Source organism: Temnothorax longispinosus, chromosome 8, assembly GCF_030848805.1.
Source record: "Temnothorax longispinosus isolate EJ_2023e chromosome 8, Tlon_JGU_v1, whole genome shotgun sequence".
Classification (NCBI taxonomy): domain Eukaryota; kingdom Metazoa; phylum Arthropoda; class Insecta; order Hymenoptera; family Formicidae; genus Temnothorax; species Temnothorax longispinosus.
The window spans coordinates 3,780,092-3,802,621 of NC_092365.1; the positions used below are offsets into that span (position 1 = coordinate 3,780,092).

The 22,530-nt window shown below is 38.7% G+C and overlaps 3 protein-coding genes across 18 annotated transcripts in view; all 3 read left to right on the plus strand.

Moving 5' to 3' along the window:
• Ryr (Ryanodine receptor) overlaps nucleotides 1–7,528 on the plus strand; it is a 40,746-nt gene extending 33,218 nt beyond the window's left edge. For 6 of the 14 annotated variants that reach the window (XM_071786782.1, XM_071786783.1, XM_071786785.1 and 3 more), the window contains 16 exons: nucleotides 40–285; nucleotides 422–439; nucleotides 725–745; nucleotides 990–1,401; nucleotides 1,474–1,878; nucleotides 1,949–2,165; nucleotides 2,265–3,120; nucleotides 3,193–3,389; nucleotides 4,094–4,340; nucleotides 4,483–4,761; nucleotides 4,929–5,215; nucleotides 5,296–5,356; nucleotides 5,470–5,754; nucleotides 6,019–6,175; nucleotides 6,249–6,414; nucleotides 6,538–7,528. In XM_071786782.1, coding sequence (XP_071642883.1) covers nucleotides 40–285; nucleotides 422–439; nucleotides 725–745; nucleotides 990–1,401; nucleotides 1,474–1,878; nucleotides 1,949–2,165; nucleotides 2,265–3,120; nucleotides 3,193–3,389; nucleotides 4,094–4,340; nucleotides 4,483–4,761; nucleotides 4,929–5,215; nucleotides 5,296–5,356; nucleotides 5,470–5,754; nucleotides 6,019–6,175; nucleotides 6,249–6,414; nucleotides 6,538–6,700 — 4,017 coding nt within the window. In that variant the 3' untranslated portion in view covers nucleotides 6,701–7,528. The remainder of the gene's footprint in view (nucleotides 1–39; nucleotides 286–421; nucleotides 440–724; nucleotides 746–989; nucleotides 1,402–1,473; nucleotides 1,879–1,948; nucleotides 2,166–2,264; nucleotides 3,121–3,192; nucleotides 3,390–4,093; nucleotides 4,341–4,482; nucleotides 4,762–4,928; nucleotides 5,216–5,295; nucleotides 5,357–5,469; nucleotides 5,755–6,018; nucleotides 6,176–6,248; nucleotides 6,415–6,537) is intronic. The other 8 variants (XM_071786793.1, XM_071786788.1, XM_071786789.1 and 5 more) reach the window with 2 other exon arrangements.
• A 498-nt stretch (nucleotides 7,529–8,026) lies between these two features.
• On the plus strand, nucleotides 8,027–13,974 carry LOC139818200 (solute carrier family 35 member F2). 2 transcript variants are annotated; one of them, XM_071786797.1, is made up of 9 exons: nucleotides 8,027–8,223; nucleotides 9,085–9,197; nucleotides 9,302–9,495; nucleotides 10,176–10,347; nucleotides 10,438–10,594; nucleotides 10,671–10,881; nucleotides 11,535–11,674; nucleotides 11,765–11,960; nucleotides 12,546–13,974. In XM_071786797.1, the coding sequence occupies exons 1-9, from the start codon at nucleotides 8,090–8,092 to the stop codon at nucleotides 12,579–12,581; spliced, it is 1,353 nt and encodes a 450-aa protein (XP_071642898.1). In that variant the 5' UTR covers nucleotides 8,027–8,089; the 3' UTR covers nucleotides 12,582–13,974. The 2 variants fall into 2 exon arrangements, with proteins under 2 accessions (XP_071642898.1, XP_071642897.1); XM_071786796.1 differs by having other exon boundaries at nucleotides 11,765–13,974.
• A 1,289-nt stretch (nucleotides 13,975–15,263) lies between these two features.
• Ctr9 (RNA polymerase-associated protein Ctr9) lies at nucleotides 15,264–22,065 on the plus strand. 2 transcript variants are annotated; one of them, XM_071785518.1, is made up of 14 exons: nucleotides 15,264–15,537; nucleotides 16,610–16,708; nucleotides 16,781–17,020; nucleotides 17,103–17,675; nucleotides 17,764–17,883; nucleotides 17,965–18,275; nucleotides 18,336–18,861; nucleotides 18,923–19,117; nucleotides 19,195–19,311; nucleotides 19,392–19,702; nucleotides 19,776–20,113; nucleotides 20,230–20,404; nucleotides 20,628–21,272; nucleotides 21,356–22,065. In XM_071785518.1, exons 1-14 carry the CDS (start codon nucleotides 15,496–15,498, stop codon nucleotides 21,414–21,416), a joined length of 3,753 nt encoding a protein of 1,250 aa, XP_071641619.1. In that variant the 5' UTR covers nucleotides 15,264–15,495; the 3' UTR covers nucleotides 21,417–22,065. The 2 variants fall into 2 exon arrangements, with proteins under 2 accessions (XP_071641619.1, XP_071641620.1); XM_071785519.1 differs by having other exon boundaries at nucleotides 19,776–20,071.
• The last annotated feature ends 465 nt before the right edge of the window (nucleotides 22,066–22,530 follow it).

Genomic DNA, 22,530 nt, shown 5'->3' on the forward strand with positions numbered 1-22,530 from the left:
ATTAAAATAATATTGAAATAATATACTTCTTTCTTTCAGCAATCATTCGAGGATGCTGAATTGAAGAAAATGGATAAAGCTGAGGATGAAAGCAAGCCCGATCCGTTGACACAATTGGTAACGACTTTCTGTCGTGGTGCTATGACTGAACGATCAGGCGCTCTTCAAGAAGATCCGCTTTACATGAGTTACGCCCAAATTATTTCCAAATCTTGTGGAGAGGAAGAGGAGGAAGGTGAAGAAGAAGGCGGCGGAGGCGAGGAAGAAGGACAAGCTTCGATCCATGTAAGATCCGATTGATAAGCTCTTGTCTGTACCTATATAGATGATAATTCGAGCGAGAAAATCGAATCCACTAAATTCCCACAAAATCTGTCTACCGCATTAACGAATTCCCTATCTTTTTCTAACTTACTAAAAGCGGAGACATAAATTTACGGTAAGAATCAGTAGCTAGTGCGAGAATCCATCCGCTTAATGTATGCTCGCAGTCCAAGATGTCAACCATATATGTATAATATATGTTTTCCATGTTGTGACACCCCGAATTCGTTGAATTGTACTACATTGTGTTATTCATCGAAATCAAAGCGACGTGTATAATATCATTCATGAGCAAGCAAAGCATCGTAGGCTATCGAAATTGTTTTCTTCCCGCCGATCCATTACTAACAATATATAATTAATCTGTGCATTTTTTTTTTCTTTTAACGTAATTCTCAAGAGGCCAATGCATAAACTAATGGTAAGATATTGCATTATGAAAATGTTTTTAAATAATCGTATTTTATAATAATCAATAAATCGTATTTTAAATCTCGGAAATGACAATGATTATATAAAATTTTTAATTAGATAAGTTGTAATATTATATAAATTACTGTATGCTTGGTTTAAAACATATTAGGTATGCATATATATATATCTTTATTTCCGTGCACGTGATCTTATTTTAACATAATATTTTTATATTACGTTCTGCAATATAGGAACAAGAAATGGAGAAGCAGAAGCTCTTATTCCATCAAGCTCGTCTAGCAAATCGCGGCGTCGCCGAAATGGTCCTCCTGCACATATCGGCGTGCAAGGGCATTCCCAGCGAGATGGTGATGAAGACTTTAGAGCTCGGAATTTCGATCCTGCGTGGCGGCAATATCGAAATTCAGCGAGGGATGCTGAACCATCTGAAGGAGAAGAAAGACGTCGGTTTCTTCACATCCATCGCGGGTCTAATGAACTCTTGCAGCGTACTGGATCTGGACGCTTTCGAGAGAAACACGAAAGCTGAGGGTCTCGGTGTCGGTTCCGAGGGTGCAGCTGGCGAGAAGAATATGCACGACGCTGAATTCACCTGCGTTCTATTCCGCTTTATCCAACTCACCTGCGAGGGTCACAATCTCGGTAAGTATTATGTTATCGCTATTGAAAGATGAGTTTGACTCGATTGAATAACGTTTATCCTATGCTCAATAGATTGGCAAAATTACCTGAGGACACAGGCTGGTAATACGACGACGGTGAACGTGGTCATTTGCACCGTTGATTACCTATTGCGATTGCAAGAGTCAATCATGGATTTCTATTGGCATTACTCGAGTAAGGAACTCATCGACCCCGCCGGTAAAGCGAACTTCTTCAAGGCTATTGGCGTTGCCAGCCAAGTTTTCAACACCCTTACCGAGGTCATTCAAGGCCCATGCGCACAGAATCAACAAGCTTTAGCGCATTCTAGATTGTGGGACGCAGTAGGAGGTTTTCTTTTCTTATTCTCGCATATGCAAGACAAACTATCGAAGCACTCAAGTCAGGTGGATCTTCTGAAAGAATTGCTTAACTTGCAAAAGGACATGATTACCATGATGCTTTCTATGCTCGAAGGTACGTGTCTAATTTCTATTTTATTCAAGAAAACGAAGAAGATTATAATTAATATTCATGCGATTTAAAGGTAACGTCGTGAACGGAACGATTGGAAAGCAGATGGTGGACACTTTAGTCGAATCGGCTAGTAACGTGGAACTGATTTTGAAGTACTTTGATATGTTCTTAAAACTGAAGGATCTTGTGGCATCGCCGAGTTTCCTGGAAGTCGATCTTAACAGTGATGGTTGGGTGTATCCTAAAGATTTCAAGGAGAAGATGGAGCAACAGAAAAATTACACCAAGTACGCTTACACTGCCGTTAACTATTCTCCGAATTAAATACTTTGAATCTAAAAACTAAAATTTAAAATATCAGAATTTAATTCTCCAAATGTTTTCAGCGAGGAAATCGAATTCCTCCTGGCCTGCTGCGAGACGAATCACGACGGCAAGATCAATTACATCGCTTTCATGGATCGCTTTCACGAGCCGGCGAAGGAAATTGGTTTCAATCTGGCCGTGTTGCTCACCAATCTGTCCGAGCACATGCCTAACGAACCGAGATTAGCCAAGTTCCTCGAAACGGCTGGCTCAGTTCTAAATTACTTCGAGCCGTTCTTAGGCAGAATCGAGATCCTTGGTGGCAATAAGAAGATCGAGCGCGTTTACTTTGAGATCAAAGAGTCGAATATCGAACAATGGGAGAAGCCGCAGATCAAGGAGTCGAAAAGGACCTACTTCTACAACACGGTGGTCGAGGCTGGTGAGAAAGAGAAACTCGAAACCTTCATCAACTTTTGCGAGGACGCTATTTTTGAAATGCAACACGCGAGCGCGTTGATGACCGTCGAGGAAAGCAGCGGAATCGGCAAAGCGAGGGAATCCTCGTATACGTATATGACCGAGGACGATGAAGAGAGAAATAAAGACCCAATCAGGCGAGGTATACAAGCCATCAAGGACGGCGTTTACTTCTTCTTCTACATGTTCTCGCCGACCAATATCAAGAACAAGATCGCCGAGATGCAACAGATGACGATACCTGAGCTCTTCATCGGTTTCTTCAAGATGATTTTCTACGCCTTCTATTATTCCGGTTTTGGTGTCGGCTGCGTGATCAAATACTTCATGAAGCTTTTGTTAACGTTAATGAGAGGACCACAAGTGGAGCAACCCGTTGTAGTCAAGGAGGAGGAAGAGAAACCGTCGAGACATTTACCCGCTTTGCCACCGACGCCGGATGAGTCGAATTTACAAGTAAAATTTTCTCAATAAATTATGTTAGCATGGCACTGAGAGAAATATTATTTTAAAAATTCGTATATATAGGTGCAAGCCTTCGGAATGGATATAACGAAAGAGGAAGGAGGGCAAATAAAGTTGGCACCACACGAATCGACCACCTCTACGCCGCAATCTAGTATCGAAGAGACGGGCGAGAGTACACCCGACGAAGGTGCTGGCGAAGAGGGAGCGAGAGCTGAAGGAGAGGGCGAGCCGCCTGTCACTTTAGCTGATCTGCTCGGGTTAGTAGAGTACAGTAAACTTTATAAATGGAGCTACAGTGTTTCAAAAATCTGGCGGGTGTGCACCAATTATGAATAAACGCGACGCGTGTATGTGTGCATATTGTACGTGTGACGCTTACGGTATTGCGTTACTATGCTACTACAAGCTAGCTGATCAGCAGCTGATCAATAGTAATCGTTTGTCAGTAATCGTGTTTCGCGACGAGGAAGTGGGTGAGCGAGGCTCGCATCGTCCTTAGGCAGATATTCAGATTACGCATAATCGATATAATCGTCAATATCTTTGCACAGAAGAATCGCAGCGAGATGCGTTTGATCTCGTTCGAAAGCTAAAACTTTAACGCTTCTAATGAGCGCAGAGTCATTTATCTTGGATAAGTAGATCGAGAGATATCGTGGATTAATGACAAAAATAAGATTGATTTCGACCTGAGACGATTACCATCCTTAAAGCAGATGTCACTATATATCTTTATATCTCAGCTTGAAAATTAACTTCTTCAAACAGATTGCATTGAAAAAGGCACAGAGTCTTTTTTATAACGATACCAAAATAGAGTATAATTTTATCTTTTTTTTTTAGTAAAAATAAAATACTGAATATTTTGATTTTCATAGCATGTTGCTAATTGAATTTAAATAATAGGATTAAACTAGCTAAAATTATTTTCTTTTTCGTTAATTAAATTACATTTGTTTAGCGGAGAACAAGCCAGAGCGCAAGCTGCTGCTGCAGCAGAAGCTGCGGCGGCTCAACAAGCAGCTATGGCAGCAGTTGAAGCCGAAGCAAAGCAAGAAACCATCGCCGAACCTTCCTCAGGATCGAGCATTGATCTGTCAGAATACAGTCATCGTGTGGTATCCTTCTTGGCCAGGAATTTTTATAATCTGAAAGTCGTCGCGCTAGTTCTCGCCTTTTGTATCAACATTATGCTGCTATTTTATAAGGTACATGAGAACTTTACAATAATTTTTCATATGAACACACAGCATACATAACAAACATAAAAAGTATAAAAATCCAAGATTCTATAAATTCACGTTTCGTATATGTGTCGTTTTTTCTTACGCATGTTAACGTTAAATCCAGGTTTCCTCTTTGGCTGACGATTCGGACGACGAAGGTAGTGGACGAATGGCGGATTTGTTAACGGAAATATCAGGCGAAGGGACATCGGGTTTGGCAGGTAGTGGCATGGAACTAGGCAGCGGTAGCGGTGAAAATGGTTCGGAAGAGGAAGATGAGGAGGCTCAGGAATTCGTGGAAGTGTCTGAGGATTATTATTACATGGCTCACGTTATGAGGCTACTGGCTGCTCTTCATTCCATCGTTTCACTCGCTATGCTGGTCGCGTATTATCACTTGAAGGTACTTGAAACGCGAATGATAACAATAACTGTACAATTATTTAATCTCAGTTATTAAAATCGAACATTTTTTCGGTAATGTTTTTCTATACGAAATATTTTGATAAATTTGACGGATATATAATTATCATGATTTTTAAATCATGTAAATATTTGTGTTTGTTTCAGGTACCATTGGCCATCTTCAAACGAGAGAAGGAAATTGCACGACGAGTAGAATTCGATGGATTGTACATAGCCGAAATGCCGGAAGAGGATGACATTAAAGCGCACTGGGATAAAATGGTGATATCGGCTAAGACATTTCCCGTAAATTACTGGGACAAATTCGTCAAGAAAAAGGTTCGGCAAAAATACAGCGAGACGTACGATTTCGATTACATCAGCAATTTACTCGGAATGGAAAAGACTTCTTTCAGCCAGCAGGAGGAGGAAGGATCTGGCTTAATACATTTGTAAGTAGATATCGGGAAAGTATCTCAACTTTTTTCTATCACAACTGAGATTTTGTAATGCAAAAAATAATTTTTTGTAGCATTCTACACATCGATTGGAGATATCAGGTATGGAAGGCCGGAGTCACCATTACCGATAACGTAAGTTCTTTCAATAAATAATAAATTTTCAAATTTTCGGCGAGACTAATTCATTTCTATGTAAATTATATAAATTAAATATCTATGTATAATCGCGCCGTTTTATTTTCCAGGCATTTTTATATAGCTTGTGGTACTTCACATTTTCGATTCTCGGCAACTACAACAATTTCTTCTTCGCCGCTCACCTGCTGGACGTCGCGGTCGCGGTCAAAACTTTACGAACAATTTTGCAATCGGTGACACATAACGGCAAGCAGCTGGTCTTGACAGTGATGCTACTGACAATCATAGTATATATCTATACCGTGATAGCTTTTAATTTCTTCAGAAAGTTCTACATACAGGAGGAAGACGACGGCGACGAGTCGGATAAAAAATGTCACCATATGCTAACGGTATGCTACACAGAAATAGGCTGAGTTCCTAAATTCATTGCCGGCGCTGAAAATATATAGTATACGTTACGTGTACTATAGATTTCCGGCACTGGAAGTCTATAGTACACGTAACGTATACTATAGATGTTCTGCGCTGGCAATGAATTTAGAAACTCAGTCATACGTGAAGAATCTTTAGTTATCTTGATCATAGCTGGTCATAGCGCATTTCATAACTATAGATTTCATTATGTTGACGTATATTTTTATTTCTTTTGGCAGTGCTTCGTTTTTCACTTGTACAAAGGCGTAAGAGCCGGCGGCGGGATAGGCGACGAGATCGGTGAACCCGACGGCGACGATTATGAGGTTTATCGTATAATGTTCGACATCACATTCTTCTTCTTCGTAATTGTCATTCTGTTGGCTATCATTCAAGGTGAGTATACTCGATTGACTCTACGATTTGTAGCAGAAACAGAATACGATATTACGTCGCAATTGATCCTCAGGTCTGATCATTGACGCGTTTGGCGAACTTCGAGATCAACTTGAAAGCGTGAAGACAAATATGGAGAGCAATTGCTTTATATGCGGCTTAGGAAAAGAATATTTTGACGCGGTGCCGCACGGGTTCGACACTCACGTGCAACAGGAGCATAATCTAGCAAATTACATGTAAATATCGACAAATATTTTACGCTTTTGATTATCTGAATAATCTGAAAATATCTGAAATATTTTTAATAAAAGAACATACTTTATTATATTATCAATTCATACGTGATTTTCGATCGACAGGTTCTTCCTTATGCACTTGATTAACAAACCAGACACCGAATACACTGGTCAAGAAACGTACGTCTGGAATATGTATCAACAAAGGTGTTGGGACTTCTTTCCGGTAGGCGATTGCTTCCGCAAGCAAAACGAGACGGTAGAAGAAGAGGCCAAGAAGAAGTAAAATTAGTCCTGATTCTGATTAAAGTGACCAATAGAAACGATCGATCTTACTTAACGAAGAGGACTTTCCTCATCGAGCAACGTCTCCGATAGTTCTTAGCGTAAATTTTTGCTCATCGAACGAGAGCGCGAGGCGAGCGCTCGTTTAAAATCAAATTTCGCAAATTCTACGTCTTATCTCATAACGGCGAAGAGAGGATTTTTATCTCGTAAACTTATGTCTCCGTTTTCCACTTGACAATTTATCGTTATTCCGACTAACTAATAGACTTTCTGACGTGTGAATGTAGTGCATTAATTGCGTACTGCGTGTAATGAAGATGTTCGAACACGGAGAAATTCGCGTCTGATATATCGGGGGAATGTATGAAATTGAAAATATTTTTCCAACTTTGTAAAAATGAACTGTATCACCAAAACCGGCAATTTCCTCTATTAGATAGGCAAACATTGACAAAAGCTCCATTTCCATCGACCGGCGGTACATGGTCGTCGAATCGATGGAAACGACGGAACCGACTGCACAAATTTACATATTCATATAGCGTTACAATATTGTCTTCTTTTCATACGTCGGATAATCTATACTTGTGCGTAATTTTATGCTGTATCGCAGTGATAACAAATTTGAGATATATGACATAGTGTAAGTTAAAGTTAAAGATGTTTAAAGTTTATATAATGTGCAAATCTCTTTCTGACGGAAAGTGGGAACCTTTTGGACATTGTATACGACTGAGCTCACAGTATATTCGAGAATGTCAATATATTGTAAATAAAATTCTATAGCAGGATTACCTGGTAATATAAATAAAGACATACTTCTTTACTTCGTTATCCCAGGATCTCTCCTCAATCTTATCCTCAGTTGTGTAATTTTTGCAAATTTAATTTAGAACTTAAATAGCTTTAACTTCAAAGAGAGACTTCAAAAACGTCTTAAGATCTACACATTACGTTCTTATTTAATTTACTCTTTAATTTGATGAAATAACATTTTAATAACGAAAGAATTTTAGAGAATATATCGATCTTAAATTTCCTTTAAAGGAAAACTACCTAATTTTTTTTTTATCGAAATAATAGTTTTATTAGAAAAGATTTAGTTTTTTTCGATCGATTTCGAGATCGATGAAACGCTGACTGGAATTTTACGCAACGTTATGACGCTGCCGGACGCTGCGTATTGATGTCTATCGCAGCATAGTAAAATTTGGTATTTCCTATCGTAGCACGCATCCCAGGGAAAACGAAAGAGGAGCAACAAGAGTAACGGCGTGTCCCTCCGCACCGAGAGAGCGGAAGGAGGTCGCGCAAGCGCCTCGGATCAGTATATTCGCTCGCCGCGGAGTCGCCGGCGGAGGAGCCTTCAGGGTGCTTCAGGGTGAAAATGCACCATGGCATGGGAGGATCGGCGGGCGATCGTCACGGCGCTCAAAATCCAGATATTTCCTGGCGGGAGATGCGGGCCAGGAATGGGATCTGCGACAAAATCGAAAATTACATATCCGAGCTGGGCCAATGGTACGTGAGTAAACGTGGAGGTGGGCCGCCCTAGGCGTTCGCAGGAGCCGTTGCGTGTGCGGTGTGCTTTCCGCCCTGTGCCGCCCTGCAGAGTCGGTGGGGACGACTGGGGACGGGCGAAAGGGGGCGAACGACCCAGGGATGAAAGTGGCGGGTGTTTAGCTATACGCTTTCGTCGTATTGTTTCTCGCGATTGGCACAACGATGTGTGATCACGGTGCAATATGATTTAATCGCGGTTGGTGTTTTAAAAATTAAAACAATAAGAATTGATAACGAATCAATATATATGATAATACCGCGGTTCCGGAAATTCAGAATACGCTAGTGTTGGTGGAGCTATTGCACGGTTTTTGTGTGTGCAAAATTCGTAGGACTCTATATATGTTGAGAGATTTGTGCATTTTAGTAATATTATATATTTTTAATAATTTCAATAATCTTTTTGATTAATATAAAAATTTATTGTTATAAAGTATTTTCTATCATATTAAATTAAGCTGTTTATTTTTATGTGGCATTTTTTGTAAAAGTACTCCGGTACCAAATATGAGATATTTAATCTCTTTAAGTTTAAGCTAACAAAATAAATTTCTATTTAGAGAAAATCGATTCCTTATTTTTATAATATATATAAATCTTCTTTCAATAAAATATTTAATTTTTATGACATTAATTTTACACTAATTGACATTAAAATTAATTAATTAGGCACGAAATTATTAACATTTTTAAGACATTTAAATTTAGCCACAAATATAATATATACTATATAGTATTATGTAACTTAGATATAATTTTAAGATACACATTCGTACATTCTTGAAATAAAAATCAACTTGTCGATGTATTGCAAAATAGGGCGGTATGGAGGACGATAATAATGGGCCAGTTTCTTTCGGTGATGCTGTCCTTCGTGACGTTCCTAAATCATTACATAAACACCGGTTCCTACAAGGTCTCGCTTCCAACAGGTAACTTATTAATTTGAAAAAAGTTAAGCCGACTGGAACTATAGCAATTTCAAGTTCGAAACTTTGCGCGGCTAATTAATTATTATCGTTTTTTTGCGAGACAGGGCAGAACGTTCCGCACTACGTAATGATGTGTTTAGTCTACACGACGTGGATGTCCTGCAGGGGTGCGGGGAATGGCCTAATTTCCGTCATACGAGCCCGTGGCTGGAGGTATCTGTTGTTAGCACTGATCGACGTTGAGGCGTGCACGCTTATTACATCGTCGCACCAATATACCAGCCTTGCTAGTATACAGGTATGTAAATACGCAGAGATCTTTTTGAGAACGCAATAAAGTACTTAACGATTAGAATATATATAAATCTCTGATTTCTAGAAATCTTATAATATATTATCATTGACTTGAGTAATTCTGATTTTACATCGCATTTTCGATACTTATTCCCTTCGTAAACTTTTTATGTTGATTGCGTCTACGATTTTTAAGCTTCATTAAATGATTCGTAAGAAAGTTGCATTTCTCGCGATTACGTCGATCTATCCGCGTTTAAATCCCATTGAAGCGACGAGTTCTGCTGGCGTTGCTTAATGTACGATTTCCTACTCGAGCACGTAACTTTCCTCTCGCATAGTTCGAATTTGTATTATCTGGCGAGCGTGGTAGTACTCGTATCAACTGTGTGAATGGCGCACGGAACAGGCATTGTATATAACTGCACGGCCATAGCGGAGAAGAGGCTGAAGAGGATGTTGGGTCTTCGACCCAACAATGCTCACTCCGTCGTTGTCCGAGCTACCCCCATTCTTAATCAAACACATTGCAGGCGCGTTATGAATTAAATTATCCATTATTGCGCGCTCCATACATGCTCGCCGCGGCTCCTAACTCGCTTCTCCGTTATATACCATATTGTATACATATAAACATTACCGATGTATAAACTAAGTACTATAAAAAGCTATAAAATATTTTAGCTTCTTGATTTAGTGGCGATACCGGTCGCCCTGGTACTCTCGTTTCTGGTACTGGGCGTCAGATACAGAATGGTGCACATCGTCGGCGTGTCCGTCTGCTTAATGGGCGTCGGATGTCTGGTCTGGGCTGGTATAGACGACAATAATCCTACTGGTAATCCCACGGCTACTGGTAATTATTATCGACGAGTAGTATGCAGATAGACGGCTATCGCGCGCGATAGAAGAGAACGAGGAAAAAAATTGACGTTGAACGTTTCAGAAAAGAACAAACTTGTTGGCGATATGCTTTGTCTCGGCGGTGCGGTCTTGTTCTCGGTAACGACGGTTCTGCAGGAATTTGCCGTTAAAACGGTCGATATTGTCGAATACCTCGGCATGATCGGTTTCTTCGGTACAATATTGAGCTGCATGCAAACGTAAGTACGAATACTGAGTAGCTTTCATAGGAAAATGCCGTGAATGCGAGTGACATTTTTGTAACGATCGTTACAGCGCCGTGCTCCAGAGGTTTCAAATAGAAGCGTTTCATTGGGACAACGTTCCAGTAATAACGATCCTGATGCTCTACTGCGTCATGCAATTCATGTTCTTCTCTCTTCTACCGGTAGTATTGTTTGAATCGGGCGCTACCGCCTTGCAGCTCGCGCTGCTTACCTCGGACTCCTTCAATACATTGAGCGGAATGCTTAATCACCACTATAAGGTAGGCCATTGATCACGAGTGTCGTCATTCGCTACACGATCGATCGTGTTCTCATTCGTCGATCATCGTGATATCGCTTCACATTAAAATATATTAAACTAGCTGGTTACCCGGGCTTCGCTCGGGAGTCGTTTTTCTTCAAACGACTCTTCATTTGTGTTTTAATATCCTTAATTGAAAAAACTTCTTTTATCAGTTCGGATACCAATTCCCAAAAAAATCGGTATATAACGAAAAACTATACAGTTTATGGCACTCCCTGGGAAATTCTACCCCTATTTTGTATACAATTTTTTAAGATTCGGTCAATTATTTCCCGAAAAATTAGAAAAATTTCGGATACCGGTTCTCAAAAAGATCGGTAACGAAAAACTATACACTCTATAACACTCCCCGGAAAATTCTACCCCTATTTTATATACTTTTGGTAAAAATTCGGTCGAATAGTTTAAGAGTGTATAAAGAACATACATACATACATAGGTACATACATACAAACATACAAACATTCTATTTTATATATATAGATATAAGGTATTATCCCAGTACGCTCAGAAAATTGATCATAAAATAAAATTTTATTTTTCAAAATAAAAGTTAGCTTTTTTGTACGAAAATCAATACTGATATTTCTCTTTCTTCGTTTCTTCCAGTTTCACGCATTGTACTTCGTTTCGTACACGCTCACGATGACCGGTATATACATTTACGCAATAAAGAGAACACCGATGTCGATGAACTCACGGAGGCAGCACATGGCCCCGGATCCGCGCGCGCCAATCCCAGATTATAGGTAAAAATAATCCTATTAAACGTTATGCGAGTCGACTTTCGAAATGAATTATCGAGCACGCATTAACGTAACGTTTATTTCAATCTCAAGACACATATATCATCCCGATGTCGGCGAGGTGGAGATGGCCACGAGTTCCGGAATGTCTGGCGTGAGCGGCACCCTCGACATAAGGGCGTCCACCCTCGGCAGCGAGAGAGAAACGATGGACGCGACAAGTCTACCACTTAGCGTCAGTTCCGACACGGCCTTCACCTCCTTCTACGGCAGTCAGGCAAACCTAAAGGTAGCATCGAGATCGATGCCGCGTGTCTCGTCCAATTCGTATTTCGATTCGAGCACCGGTGCGCCCTGATATCTGTCGGGAATGAACTTAACGCGAGCGCAGGGTTCGCGTGATATTCCGAGGCAGATGGAGTCCGCGCGATTGAACGTTTTCTCGAAATCTACCCATTTTCGATAAAGCGACTTCGCGTCGCGATATGGGACTCGACGTTTTGCATTACGGTGATTCTTCAAAATTTGCTAGATTTATTTTACAATAGCCTCGGAGCATGCAGAAATCGCATAATGTAACTGACTCGTACGAAGGCAATAAAATCAAACGACAAATAAAAATTAATAAATGTATAAGTTTTAGATATCGTTACATATTTGATGGTAGGTTTGGTTCTCTCTCTCTCTCTCTCTCTCTCTCTCTCTCTCTCTCTCTCTCTCTCTGTGTTAAATAGCGTAAATTTGAATGATTGCACAAAGAAACTTTTTCATTCGCGCGATGATCCATCATTCCATCTGCCTCCGATAACGAGTGATCTCCCCGTACTCCTTTCTTTGTTCTTGGAGGTGTAAATGAAATCTGTGACGGTTTCAGGCTGCGAACGGAAACAGTGGTTCTGCCTATAATTAATAAGCGGAAGGAAACGACTGCCTAGAATAGAATACTGTCCAATTCATTCGTTCGAAATGCGATGCGAACTTCTTGACTTCTCGAAACGGGGCCCTTAGAAAGCACGAAAAGATGTTTGTATATCGACGTCGTAATTACGAGCGTTAGCACAAAGTCTAAAGACTTCTTTTAGATATCTGTGTAAAATTATTATTACGCAGTGTTAATTGTACTTAACGGTAAAATAATCGGGCCGTCTTTGAGTTGTAATTCGATCATATGTTTAGATGTTATTTAAGAAATAAGTCTAATTTGTATATGAAAAAATACTACTAGATTAGCATATAACTTAATTAGTCCAATAATTTTAATTATTACAATTACATATTTAACTTTATAGTCTTCGCGCGCGACGAAATAAATTTGGGTAGCATAACAACTGTTTGATTAAAACAAATGATTTCATTTGTAGATAATTTCATCTCATTATAGTATATAAGGAATATAAGGATTATTTATCTCTATTGGACTTTTCCGATATGCACATTGTACATAATTTAATATATTTAATATTTAAGATTACTGTTTCGTATTTTCGACTGAACGATCGGATTAAACTTAAAGACGGCCATAAAATCAATATATATACCGATTTGGGTATCGATATTATCTTCTAATCAAAATCCATTCCCAGTAAATTGTTTATAAAGATGTGAACTAATTCTATAAGAGCGAAACGTGCCAAATGTCGAAGTCTATTAGCACTTAGATCGTAGAACTAGGAGAATGCGAATGTAAAACATGTACTCGTTTTATGTACATCGTGTATTCATTTTCACTTAAATTTTTTATATTAACACGAATTACCTTCGTGGACGTTTGTTATGACTATTACGATCGATATACTGTAGTATATACAGAGATATTTATAAGTTACGCTGAGATAATGGGGGCTGATCGAGATAGAAGAAAACTTTACATAATTCAATTTCCGACAAACTCGATCGATCTAATTAATGCAGTCAATGTAAGTCGACTACGTAATTATGCTACACACTATTTTATTCTTCTATTACAATAGTGCGATTTGCGGCTGCAATGAACAAACTGTCATCACTAGTCATCACTAGCGGACTTACACTTAAAATGATATTAATTATACATTTATTTGTATTCCGCTATTGCGCGCATAGTATCGAAGCGAATAGTATCGAATAATAGCGACTAAATCTATGACTTATATTCGTCAATAATCAATTTTTTTTTGTTAAAAAAAATTAATCGGAATCACAGAGCATTAACAGGGTGCAGAAGATTTGACTCGACACAACTTGACCTTGTTGTTACACTATGCTAATTCATTATATTATTATGCAATCAATAAATTAATCTTACGTAATTAACGTTAAAAATATCAGGAGACAAAGTGTGATGATTCAATAACAATTTTTCCCTCTATTACGAATAAAAATTCTTTCCTGAAATCGTAATTCCTTTCTAATTTAGTGTTCCTTTATAGATTGAGAATCTTTTTAAATTTTTCTTGCTGATTACATCCTATAAATAATATCGCTAATTTACGATAGTATAATTTCTCTAATTTCTTAAAATTTTAGAAATTCCTGGAATCGCGATTTTCATAAACTAAAAGTGCTATCGATTACCTTACTTATTCTATAATTTTGCTAATTCGCGATTTTAATCTTTCGCGGCTCGAACTTCTAGAAAGAATTTAATTAAGAGAATTGTATAATCTGTTACTATGTATCAAGCTCATCGACATATGAACTTCTAAAAAATCAACAGATTTTCTTCGTGAAATAGAAAGTAAAGGAAATTAATAATTTATTAATAATTTATAAATAAATCATGTACTAAAATTTAAAAATTTACAAATATTATAAAGATATCATTAGTTTAAGTTTGAGTCTTATATATACCTAAGTCCAACTGCTCAAGTCGTTGGATTAGCAGGATTAGCTTAATTCACTCGATATTTCTTAGCTTGACCTAACATAACCTCTAATAGCTCTAATGATGAACGGCCACGGTGCACAAATACCTAGAAATTAGATGCTTACTCAAGTATGTACATATGCCGGACACACACAATAAATGGCGAAAAAAATTATTTACTTTCCGTTTTATCATATTTGGCAAAGCAAAAAGTTGGCCACAAATATACACACTACATATACTATAGAAAGTTATTTATTGGTTTAGAAATGCTTCAAAGCATAGATTCCTTGTCCTGATTGGCCGCGTTCAGCAAACACAACTGTTGAGTTCGTCTTATCAACACTCTGTGTTGATTGGTTGGTTCTAAAAGTAAGAGCCAATCACGTTCGACTGCTACTCAGCGGCTTGGTCTGCTGAACGCGCCCATTGGTCCAAACATTTCGGAGCATTCGTAGTGCTGAGTGGACAGCAGTGGACAGCAGCAAAGTATATGATACATGGATACTATAGTACAGTCAGTGGTATAGTATCATCAGAGAGGGTTTCTCTCTGGGGCCCGATTCTCTATCGACAAACGTATGCGTAAACTCTGCTCTAACAGAAAAGCTGCAAGCTTATTGGCTAAAACTGTGCGATAGCCAATCACGTTGCAGCCTTTCTGTAAGAGCAGAGTTTGCGCATACGTTTCTCGTTAGAGAATCGGCCCCGGTATCACGGCCATTCATGGCGTGACGATTACTATATCGTACTACATCTATGGCTATGGCTGGCTACTTTGTGTGAGGAAGAGAGTCAAACAGTCATATCATTTTTATTATGATCGTGCAGAAAAGCCGTAAGACATTAGATACCGAGATACGTCAAGTTATAATACGGTCCGTATTTAATTTGGTGCAGTGTAGTGTATGGTTTATAGTGCAGACTGCAGTGTGATCAAATGTGATTCGACCGCCCTAACGTGAAAATACACGTTACAATGGCGGGCTCTATAGAGATACCACTCCGCGACACAGACGAGGTGAATATATCTTCTCTGCTAATTATATCGTTAATTCACGAGTCCCGTAACGAGATCTTGACCGTAATTAAGGGAATTAGGGGAGTTGCAAAATTTTTGCGATGGTCCGCGACGTCAATACAGACCTAACCTCAACGGAAAGAATATATTTCTTTTGGTCAAATAAATACTGTATTATATCAAATATCACGTGTGTACACACATACACACTCGTGTTGCAATATGTTACTTCAACAGCTTGGCGTTGATTATTTATTCTGAATGGAATTTTAAGATCTCTACTTTGTTTAATTTTTTTTAAACTCTTTTACTCCTCTTGCGTTTATGTTCTCACATATCGTTATTTCTTCTGTTTGCAATAATTGCATGTTATATATCAGTACGATTGTAAGCCTGCGACTTTGTATTTAAAATATACTTCAATCCACATGTGTTTCCAAGTACTTTTAATTCTTTTTACCCGTGACAATTGTGTCTTATGTACCAGTACGCGAGTATAAGCCATTTAAAATACAATTTAATTCTATCTATCCTCAAGTATTGTTAATCCTTTCTATCTGTGACAATTTTATCATATATCAGCATATAATTGCAAGTCTATGATTTTGCATTTAGGATACAGGCTGCGTTCGCTTTGGGCGCTTTCGTGCTGAAAGCGTCAGTCTATCTCTATTGCTCATTACATGTTGAAAAAAGATGGAGTGATGCTTTCAGCACGAAAGCGTCCAAAGCGAACGCAGCCACAATCTAATCCTACTGTATAGGTAGTATACATGTTTTTAAATAATCTTTTCCTGTGTTAATTTTATCTTATACATGGGTCATAACAAACATAATTGTAATGATTTTGTATGTAAAACATAATTTAATAGATTACTTCCTTTTGTTTATCCTTATTTCTACAATACATTATGACCCAAATATTATTTGTCCATCTTATGGATAATTTGATATTATTCACAATGTAATCGTATTAATCTTTATTGAGATATCAACATTAACACTAGAAAATGATAAAAGTGCAAGATATTCATGTAAGATAAGATTTTAATTGTTCTTTTTAATTTCACAGGTTATAGAACTTTATTTAGACCAGTTACCAGACGGAGATGAAGTTTTGGGGATTCTGCGGCAAGAACATGCCCAACTTACCATTTGGGTCAATTTGGCCGTATGTAGAATAGATAGCTTTAATTGAAAATTATGTGTTACAGAATCTATCTAAGTTTGTTTCTCATTTCAGCTTGAGTATTATAAGCAGCAAAAGATTGAAGATTTCATTAAGATACTCGAATCTTCTCGTATTGATGCAAATATTGATTACCGTGACTATGAAAAGGATCAGATGCGAGCTCTTGACATGTTGGCTGCCTATTATGTCCAGGAAGCCAACAAAGAAAAGAATAAAGATAAAAAGAGAGATCTCTTTACGAAAGCTACATTATTGTATACAACAGCCGACAAGATTATCATGTATGACCAGGTACGTAGCTACCATAGAGTTTTAATAACAATGTCCATGATTTTCTTAATTTTTATGTTTGCTGTTTTTTTTTTAATTTCAGAATCATTTGCTTGGCCGAGCTTATTTCTGCCTGCTCGAAGGCGACAAAATGGAGCAGGCTGATGCGCAATTTAATTTTGTGCTAAATCAGTCGCCGAATAATATACCTTCTCTGCTCGGCAAAGCTTGCATCGCTTTTAACAAAAAAGACTACAGAGGTGCCCTTGCATTTTATAAGAAAGCTCTTAGAACTAATCCAAATTGTCCAGCCGCTGTTAGACTGGGAATGGGACATTGTTTTATGAAATTGAATAATCAAGAAAAAGCGCGACTTGCGTTTGAGAGAGCTTTACATTTGGATGGACAGTGTGTCGGGGCACTAGTTGGCCTTTCGGTCTTGAAACTAAATCAGCAGCAGCCCGACAGTATAAGAACTGGCGTGCAAATGTTATCGAAGGCGTACACGATCGATTCGACAAATCCGATGGTGCTGAATCATTTAGCGAACCATTTCTTCTTCAAAAAAGATTACAATAAAGTTCAACATTTAGCGCTGCACGCGTTTCACAACACGGAAAACGAAGCCATGCGGGCAGAAAGTTGCTATCAACTAGCTAGAGCATTTCACGTCCAAGTAAGTTATAAAGTAGCAATTAATGCTATTTGTGTCAACGTGTTACATTTTGTTATCGCTCAGTTATAACCAAGTGAAAATATTTCAGGGTGATTACGATCAAGCGTTTCAATATTACTATCAGGCGACACAGTTTGCTCCGCCTGTATTTGTACTGCCACATTTTGGCCTAGGACAAATGTATGTTTATCGCGGTGATGCAGAAAATGTAAGAAAATGCAATATATGTTATCTAAAATTAATTATTTGTGTATTGACATGTAAAATAATAATTTATCCCCAACAAAAGGCAGCTCAATGCTTCGAGAAAGTCTTAAAAGCACAACCAGGAAATTACGAAACCATGAAGATTCTCGGCTCGCTTTATGCTAATTCAAGTTCCCAATCAAAACGCGACATTGCAAAAAATCATTTGCGAAAAGTAACGGAACAATTTCCCGATGATGTCGAAGCTTGGATCGAATTAGCACAGATATTGGAGCAAAGTGATCTGAATGCAGCCTTGAATGCTTACGGAACCGCAACCAGGATTTTAAAGGAAAAAGTTCAAGCGGACATACCGCCGGAAATCTTGAACAACGTGGGAGCGTTACATTACAGGTACATATATATATTTTTGTTTTTAATTTATATATTACTAATTTATTTTCTACTTCTCAGACTCGGTAACTTAGAGGAAGCCAGGAAGAATCTAGAGGAATCTTTGGCGCGTTCAAAAGCAGACGCCCTGCATGATTCTGTCTATTATAATTCGATAGCAGTGACCACGACGTATAACTTAGCGCGACTTAACGAGGCATTGTGTGTATTCGACCGAGCGGAGAAACTGTATAAAGATATTTTGAAGGAGCATCCAAATTATGTGGATTGTTATTTGAGACTCGGCTGCATGGCCAGAGATAAGGGACAAATATACGAGGCGTCTGATTGGTTCAAGGACGCCTTGAGAATCAATAACGAACATCCGGACGCATGGTCACTGCTGGGTAATTTGCATCTGGCCAAGATGGAATGGGGTCCTGGCCAGAAGAAATTCGAGAGAATTCTGAAAAATCCGACAACAAGCACCGATGCTTATTCTTTAATAGCGTTGGGAAACATTTGGCTGCAGACGTTGCATCAGAGTGGAAAAGACAAGGAAAGGGAGAAGCGACATCAGGATCGAGCATTAGCCATGTACAAGCAGGTAATACAGTACTATCTAATTGATTAAGACACTTGTGATTGTAATTAATATGATTTGCTAGGTTCTGAGAAACGATCCGAAGAACATCTGGGCTGCGAATGGTATTGGCGCAGTACTCGCGCACAAGGGCTGCGTAAACGAAGCTAGAGATATATTTGCTCAGGTGCGTGAAGCAACGGCAGAATTCTGTGATGTCTGGCTGAATATTGCGCACATCTATGTGGAGCAGAAACAATTCGTCAGCGCTATTCAAATGGTAAATAATAATATATATAGTTGTTACATGAGAAACAATTTTAACTTAACTAATTTATTTAACATTTTACATTGCAGTACGAAAATTGTTTGCGCAAATTTTATAAATACCATCATGTTGAGGTCTTGCAATATCTTGGAAGAGCTTACTTTAAAGCTGGCAAGTTGAAAGAAGCAAAACTGACGTTATTAAAAGTAATTAACCATATGTGAATATTTTTCAGATTATTCTCTTATTTTAATGCTTAATACTTAATTTATCGGTATAATCTTAGGCACGCCGAGTAGCTCCGCAGGATACTGTCTTATTGTACAATATTGCTCTTGTACTCCAACGATTGGCCACGCAAATTCTTAAAGATGAAAAATCAACTCTGACAACTGTACTTCAAGCGGTTCACGAATTAGGCCTTTCGCACAAGTACTTTCAGTATTTGTCAGCGCACGGCGACAGAATGGAACAATTGGCTGAAGCTGAAGCCCGGAGGTGTCAAGATTTGTTATCGCAAGCGCAGTATCATGTTGCTAGAGCTAGAAGATTGGACGAGGAAGAGAAGATGTTGAGACGGAAACAAGAAGAAGAAAGGTATGCCACTCTTGCCAGAGATATTCTTTACACTTATCGCTAAATCATCTAAATTTATCATCTAAATTTATAGGCAAGCCTTCAAAATGCGTCAGACGGAAGAGAAACGCAAGCTGGAAGAGATGCGTCGCCAAAAAGAAGAGGAGATGTTGCAGAAGCGACAGGAATATGTGGAAAAAACTAAGAACGCTCTGGTATTCGGCGAAATGCCGTCAGAAAAACCTGGAAAGAAGGGCAAAAGACCCAGAACTGACCAGTATATCAGCGATAGTGGGGGATCTGAACGAGATGAAGGCAGGGAAGAAGTGCCGAAAGACAGAAAGCGTAAGAGGAAACCTAGCGGTGAAACTAAAGAAAGGAAGAGCAAAGGTAAAGGCAGACGTAGGAAGGACGCCGGAAGTGGCAATAGTGGTAAAAGAAAATTAATTTTTCTTTTCGTATAGAATACTATAAAATCTCTCATTTTAATTATCGAGCTTAACACTCATAAATTTAAAGCAGCAATTTCGAAAATGTGTATTTTACAGGATCGGACAGTGATCAGCCGAAACGCAAGCGTGGTAGGAAGAATGCGAGGACTAGGAAAGAAAAATCGCGTAAGGGCGCGGTTGAGACCCTTAAGGGTAAGCTGGTTAAATCGAAGGAAACTATTTCGACGAGTGAGTCAGATAGTGACACGGGTGGCCTTAAAATCGCTAGCGGGTAAGCACGATATCTTAATATTACACGATTATCTCTAATTTCATAGTCTAATAAATCAAAGATTTAATTTACGAGTCAATGTCATATTTACGATTTCTAGACTAGCATTGAATATTAAAAAATCTTATTAAATGTATGTGTCTTACTAATTTTTAGTTTAGTCCAAAATCAACAAAATCCAAATTAATCATGTTAAATTTCGCAATAACTTTTATTGTTACAGCGGCGAAAGCGGCAACGAGAATCAACCACGTAGCAGCAAACGAATTGCGTCTGATTCCGAAGCCTCTCGCGCCTCACGCTCGAGATCTCGTTCAAGATCAAAGTCTGGAAGCCGTTCAAGAAGCAGTTCGCGGTCGCGTTCTGCTTCCCGTTCGCGTTCTCCATCTCGATCACGGTCGCGCTCTCGATCACGGTCGCGCTCTCGATCTCGATCCGTCTCTGGATCTAGATCTAGAAGCGTTTCGAGATCAAAAAGTCGCTCGGTATCCAGGTCAAGATCAGGGTCAGCCAAAAGCAGGTCAAGATCGAGGTCAGGCTCGCGTAAAAGTGGCTCGCGATCAAGGTCTAACAGCGGCTCGCGAAGAAGTGGATCAAAGCCAAGATCAAGGTCGAGTTCGAGAAAGAGCGGTTCTAGGTCAAGGTCACCGAGCGGTTCAAGGAAAGGCGTATCACCGTCAAGGTCCCGATCCAAAAGTGGCTCGCGTTCAGGCTCGGAGGGACGCCAGTCGAGAAGCAAGAGTCGATCGCGGTCTAAATCGAAGTCCGTCTCAAGGTCTAAATCAAGATCGAGGAGCGGCAGCAGATCGCGATCGCGCTCCAGATCGAAAAGCGGTTCTCGAAGCCGGAGTCCGAGCGGATCGGCACGGTAAGTTTATTCTTTTTATACAATTATAATATATAAAATTTTTCGTATATATGTGACATTAAACATATTACTTTCTTTCGCAGTTCTGCATCTCCAGTATCAAGAAAATCAGTTTCGGGAAGTGGCGGTAGTGATAGCGAATAAATCGGTTGATCCTGCAACTGTAACACGATGTATCATGGTGAAAAAGGAAAAAAGATTACACGTGAATAACATGTATAATTTTTATAAAGATCATTTTATGAAGTTCTTTCAATACAAAACAGGAACCATGTTTAATCTCCGCTGGATTAATTTCTTTTGTAATTTTTAACGAATATTCTAATGTGATGCAGATAACCAAAAGTAGTTACATATTTTTTTTAGCAAAGCAACAATTATTTTTTAAATTTTCATCCATTCTTGTTCTGGTTTAATATATTATTTTCGGTAACCATATCGTCAATTGATAGAATATATTATTAATGAAGACGTAACTATTGAAAGACCAAATATTCTAAAGTTAATTGCGGCTTTCGCGCAATTTATTACACGCATGGGTTACATTGATTTTTTCCTCTGATTTTCTCTATCTCAGAGAAAAAGACATGATTTTGTAATTTGATTTGTCCTCATTAATAATAATAAGAAGGCAACAGAGTTTCGCGTATTATCATATACATTATACATATATAATATATCAGCACTGCGGCGGTAACAATGTATGAAAAATACAAGACAAAAATGATATCTATGATTAAATAACATAAGTTTTGTATTATAATACAGTGCTAAATAAAACAACGAAATTGCACATTGGATTACTTCCTTTACCTAAATCAGGCGAAGAAATTTTTCTTTTAATCTAGTCGCGCTTTTCGAGATAATTAATGATTAATGACACGAGACATAACGACACTCGAGCGAATTGTGAAACGTAAATGTAAAATAGTCAATACTCGCTTAGTCAGACGGTCGACGCTCCTAGGTTTCAACATACTCGTACGTTATTGTGCAAATATAATTCGCTGTCGTGCGAGGAGCAGTGCGCATATCGATCTCACACAAGCGGTATAAAATAAATTATTAACGCTCATTCTCGAGGTGAGTGACACATTCACATGACCTGCGACGGCACTTTGCGTACAAGTTGCTGGTGACAACTCGATTTCCCTCGCACATTTCGCTCTATTTTTTTTACCTTTCCGAACTACGTTCCTCGATCCACCCGCGTTCGTATCGATCCTTCCGCCCCTTTCTCAAAAGTCCAGAGACTTAT

Excerpts from the sequence above, each read along its gene's own strand:
- LOC139818200 (XM_071786796.1), top strand. The coding sequence starts at position 8,090 with ATGCACCATGGCATGGGAGGATCGGCGGGCGATCGTCACGGCGCTCAA. Across the intron at positions 9,496-10,175 it reads CCAGCCTTGCTAGTATACAG|CTTCTTGATTTAGTGGCGAT; the intron begins GTATGTAAATAC and ends AAAATATTTTAG. Across the intron at positions 10,348-10,437 it reads TGGTAATCCCACGGCTACTG|AAAAGAACAAACTTGTTGGC; the intron begins GTAATTATTATC and ends TGAACGTTTCAG.
- Ctr9 (XM_071785518.1), top strand. The coding sequence starts at position 15,496 with ATGGCGGGCTCTATAGAGATACCACTCCGCGACACAGACGAG. Across the intron at positions 18,862-18,922 it reads CATTAGCCATGTACAAGCAG|GTTCTGAGAAACGATCCGAA; the intron begins GTAATACAGTAC and ends ATGATTTGCTAG. Across the intron at positions 20,405-20,627 it reads GGCCTTAAAATCGCTAGCGG|CGGCGAAAGCGGCAACGAGA; the intron begins GTAAGCACGATA and ends TTATTGTTACAG.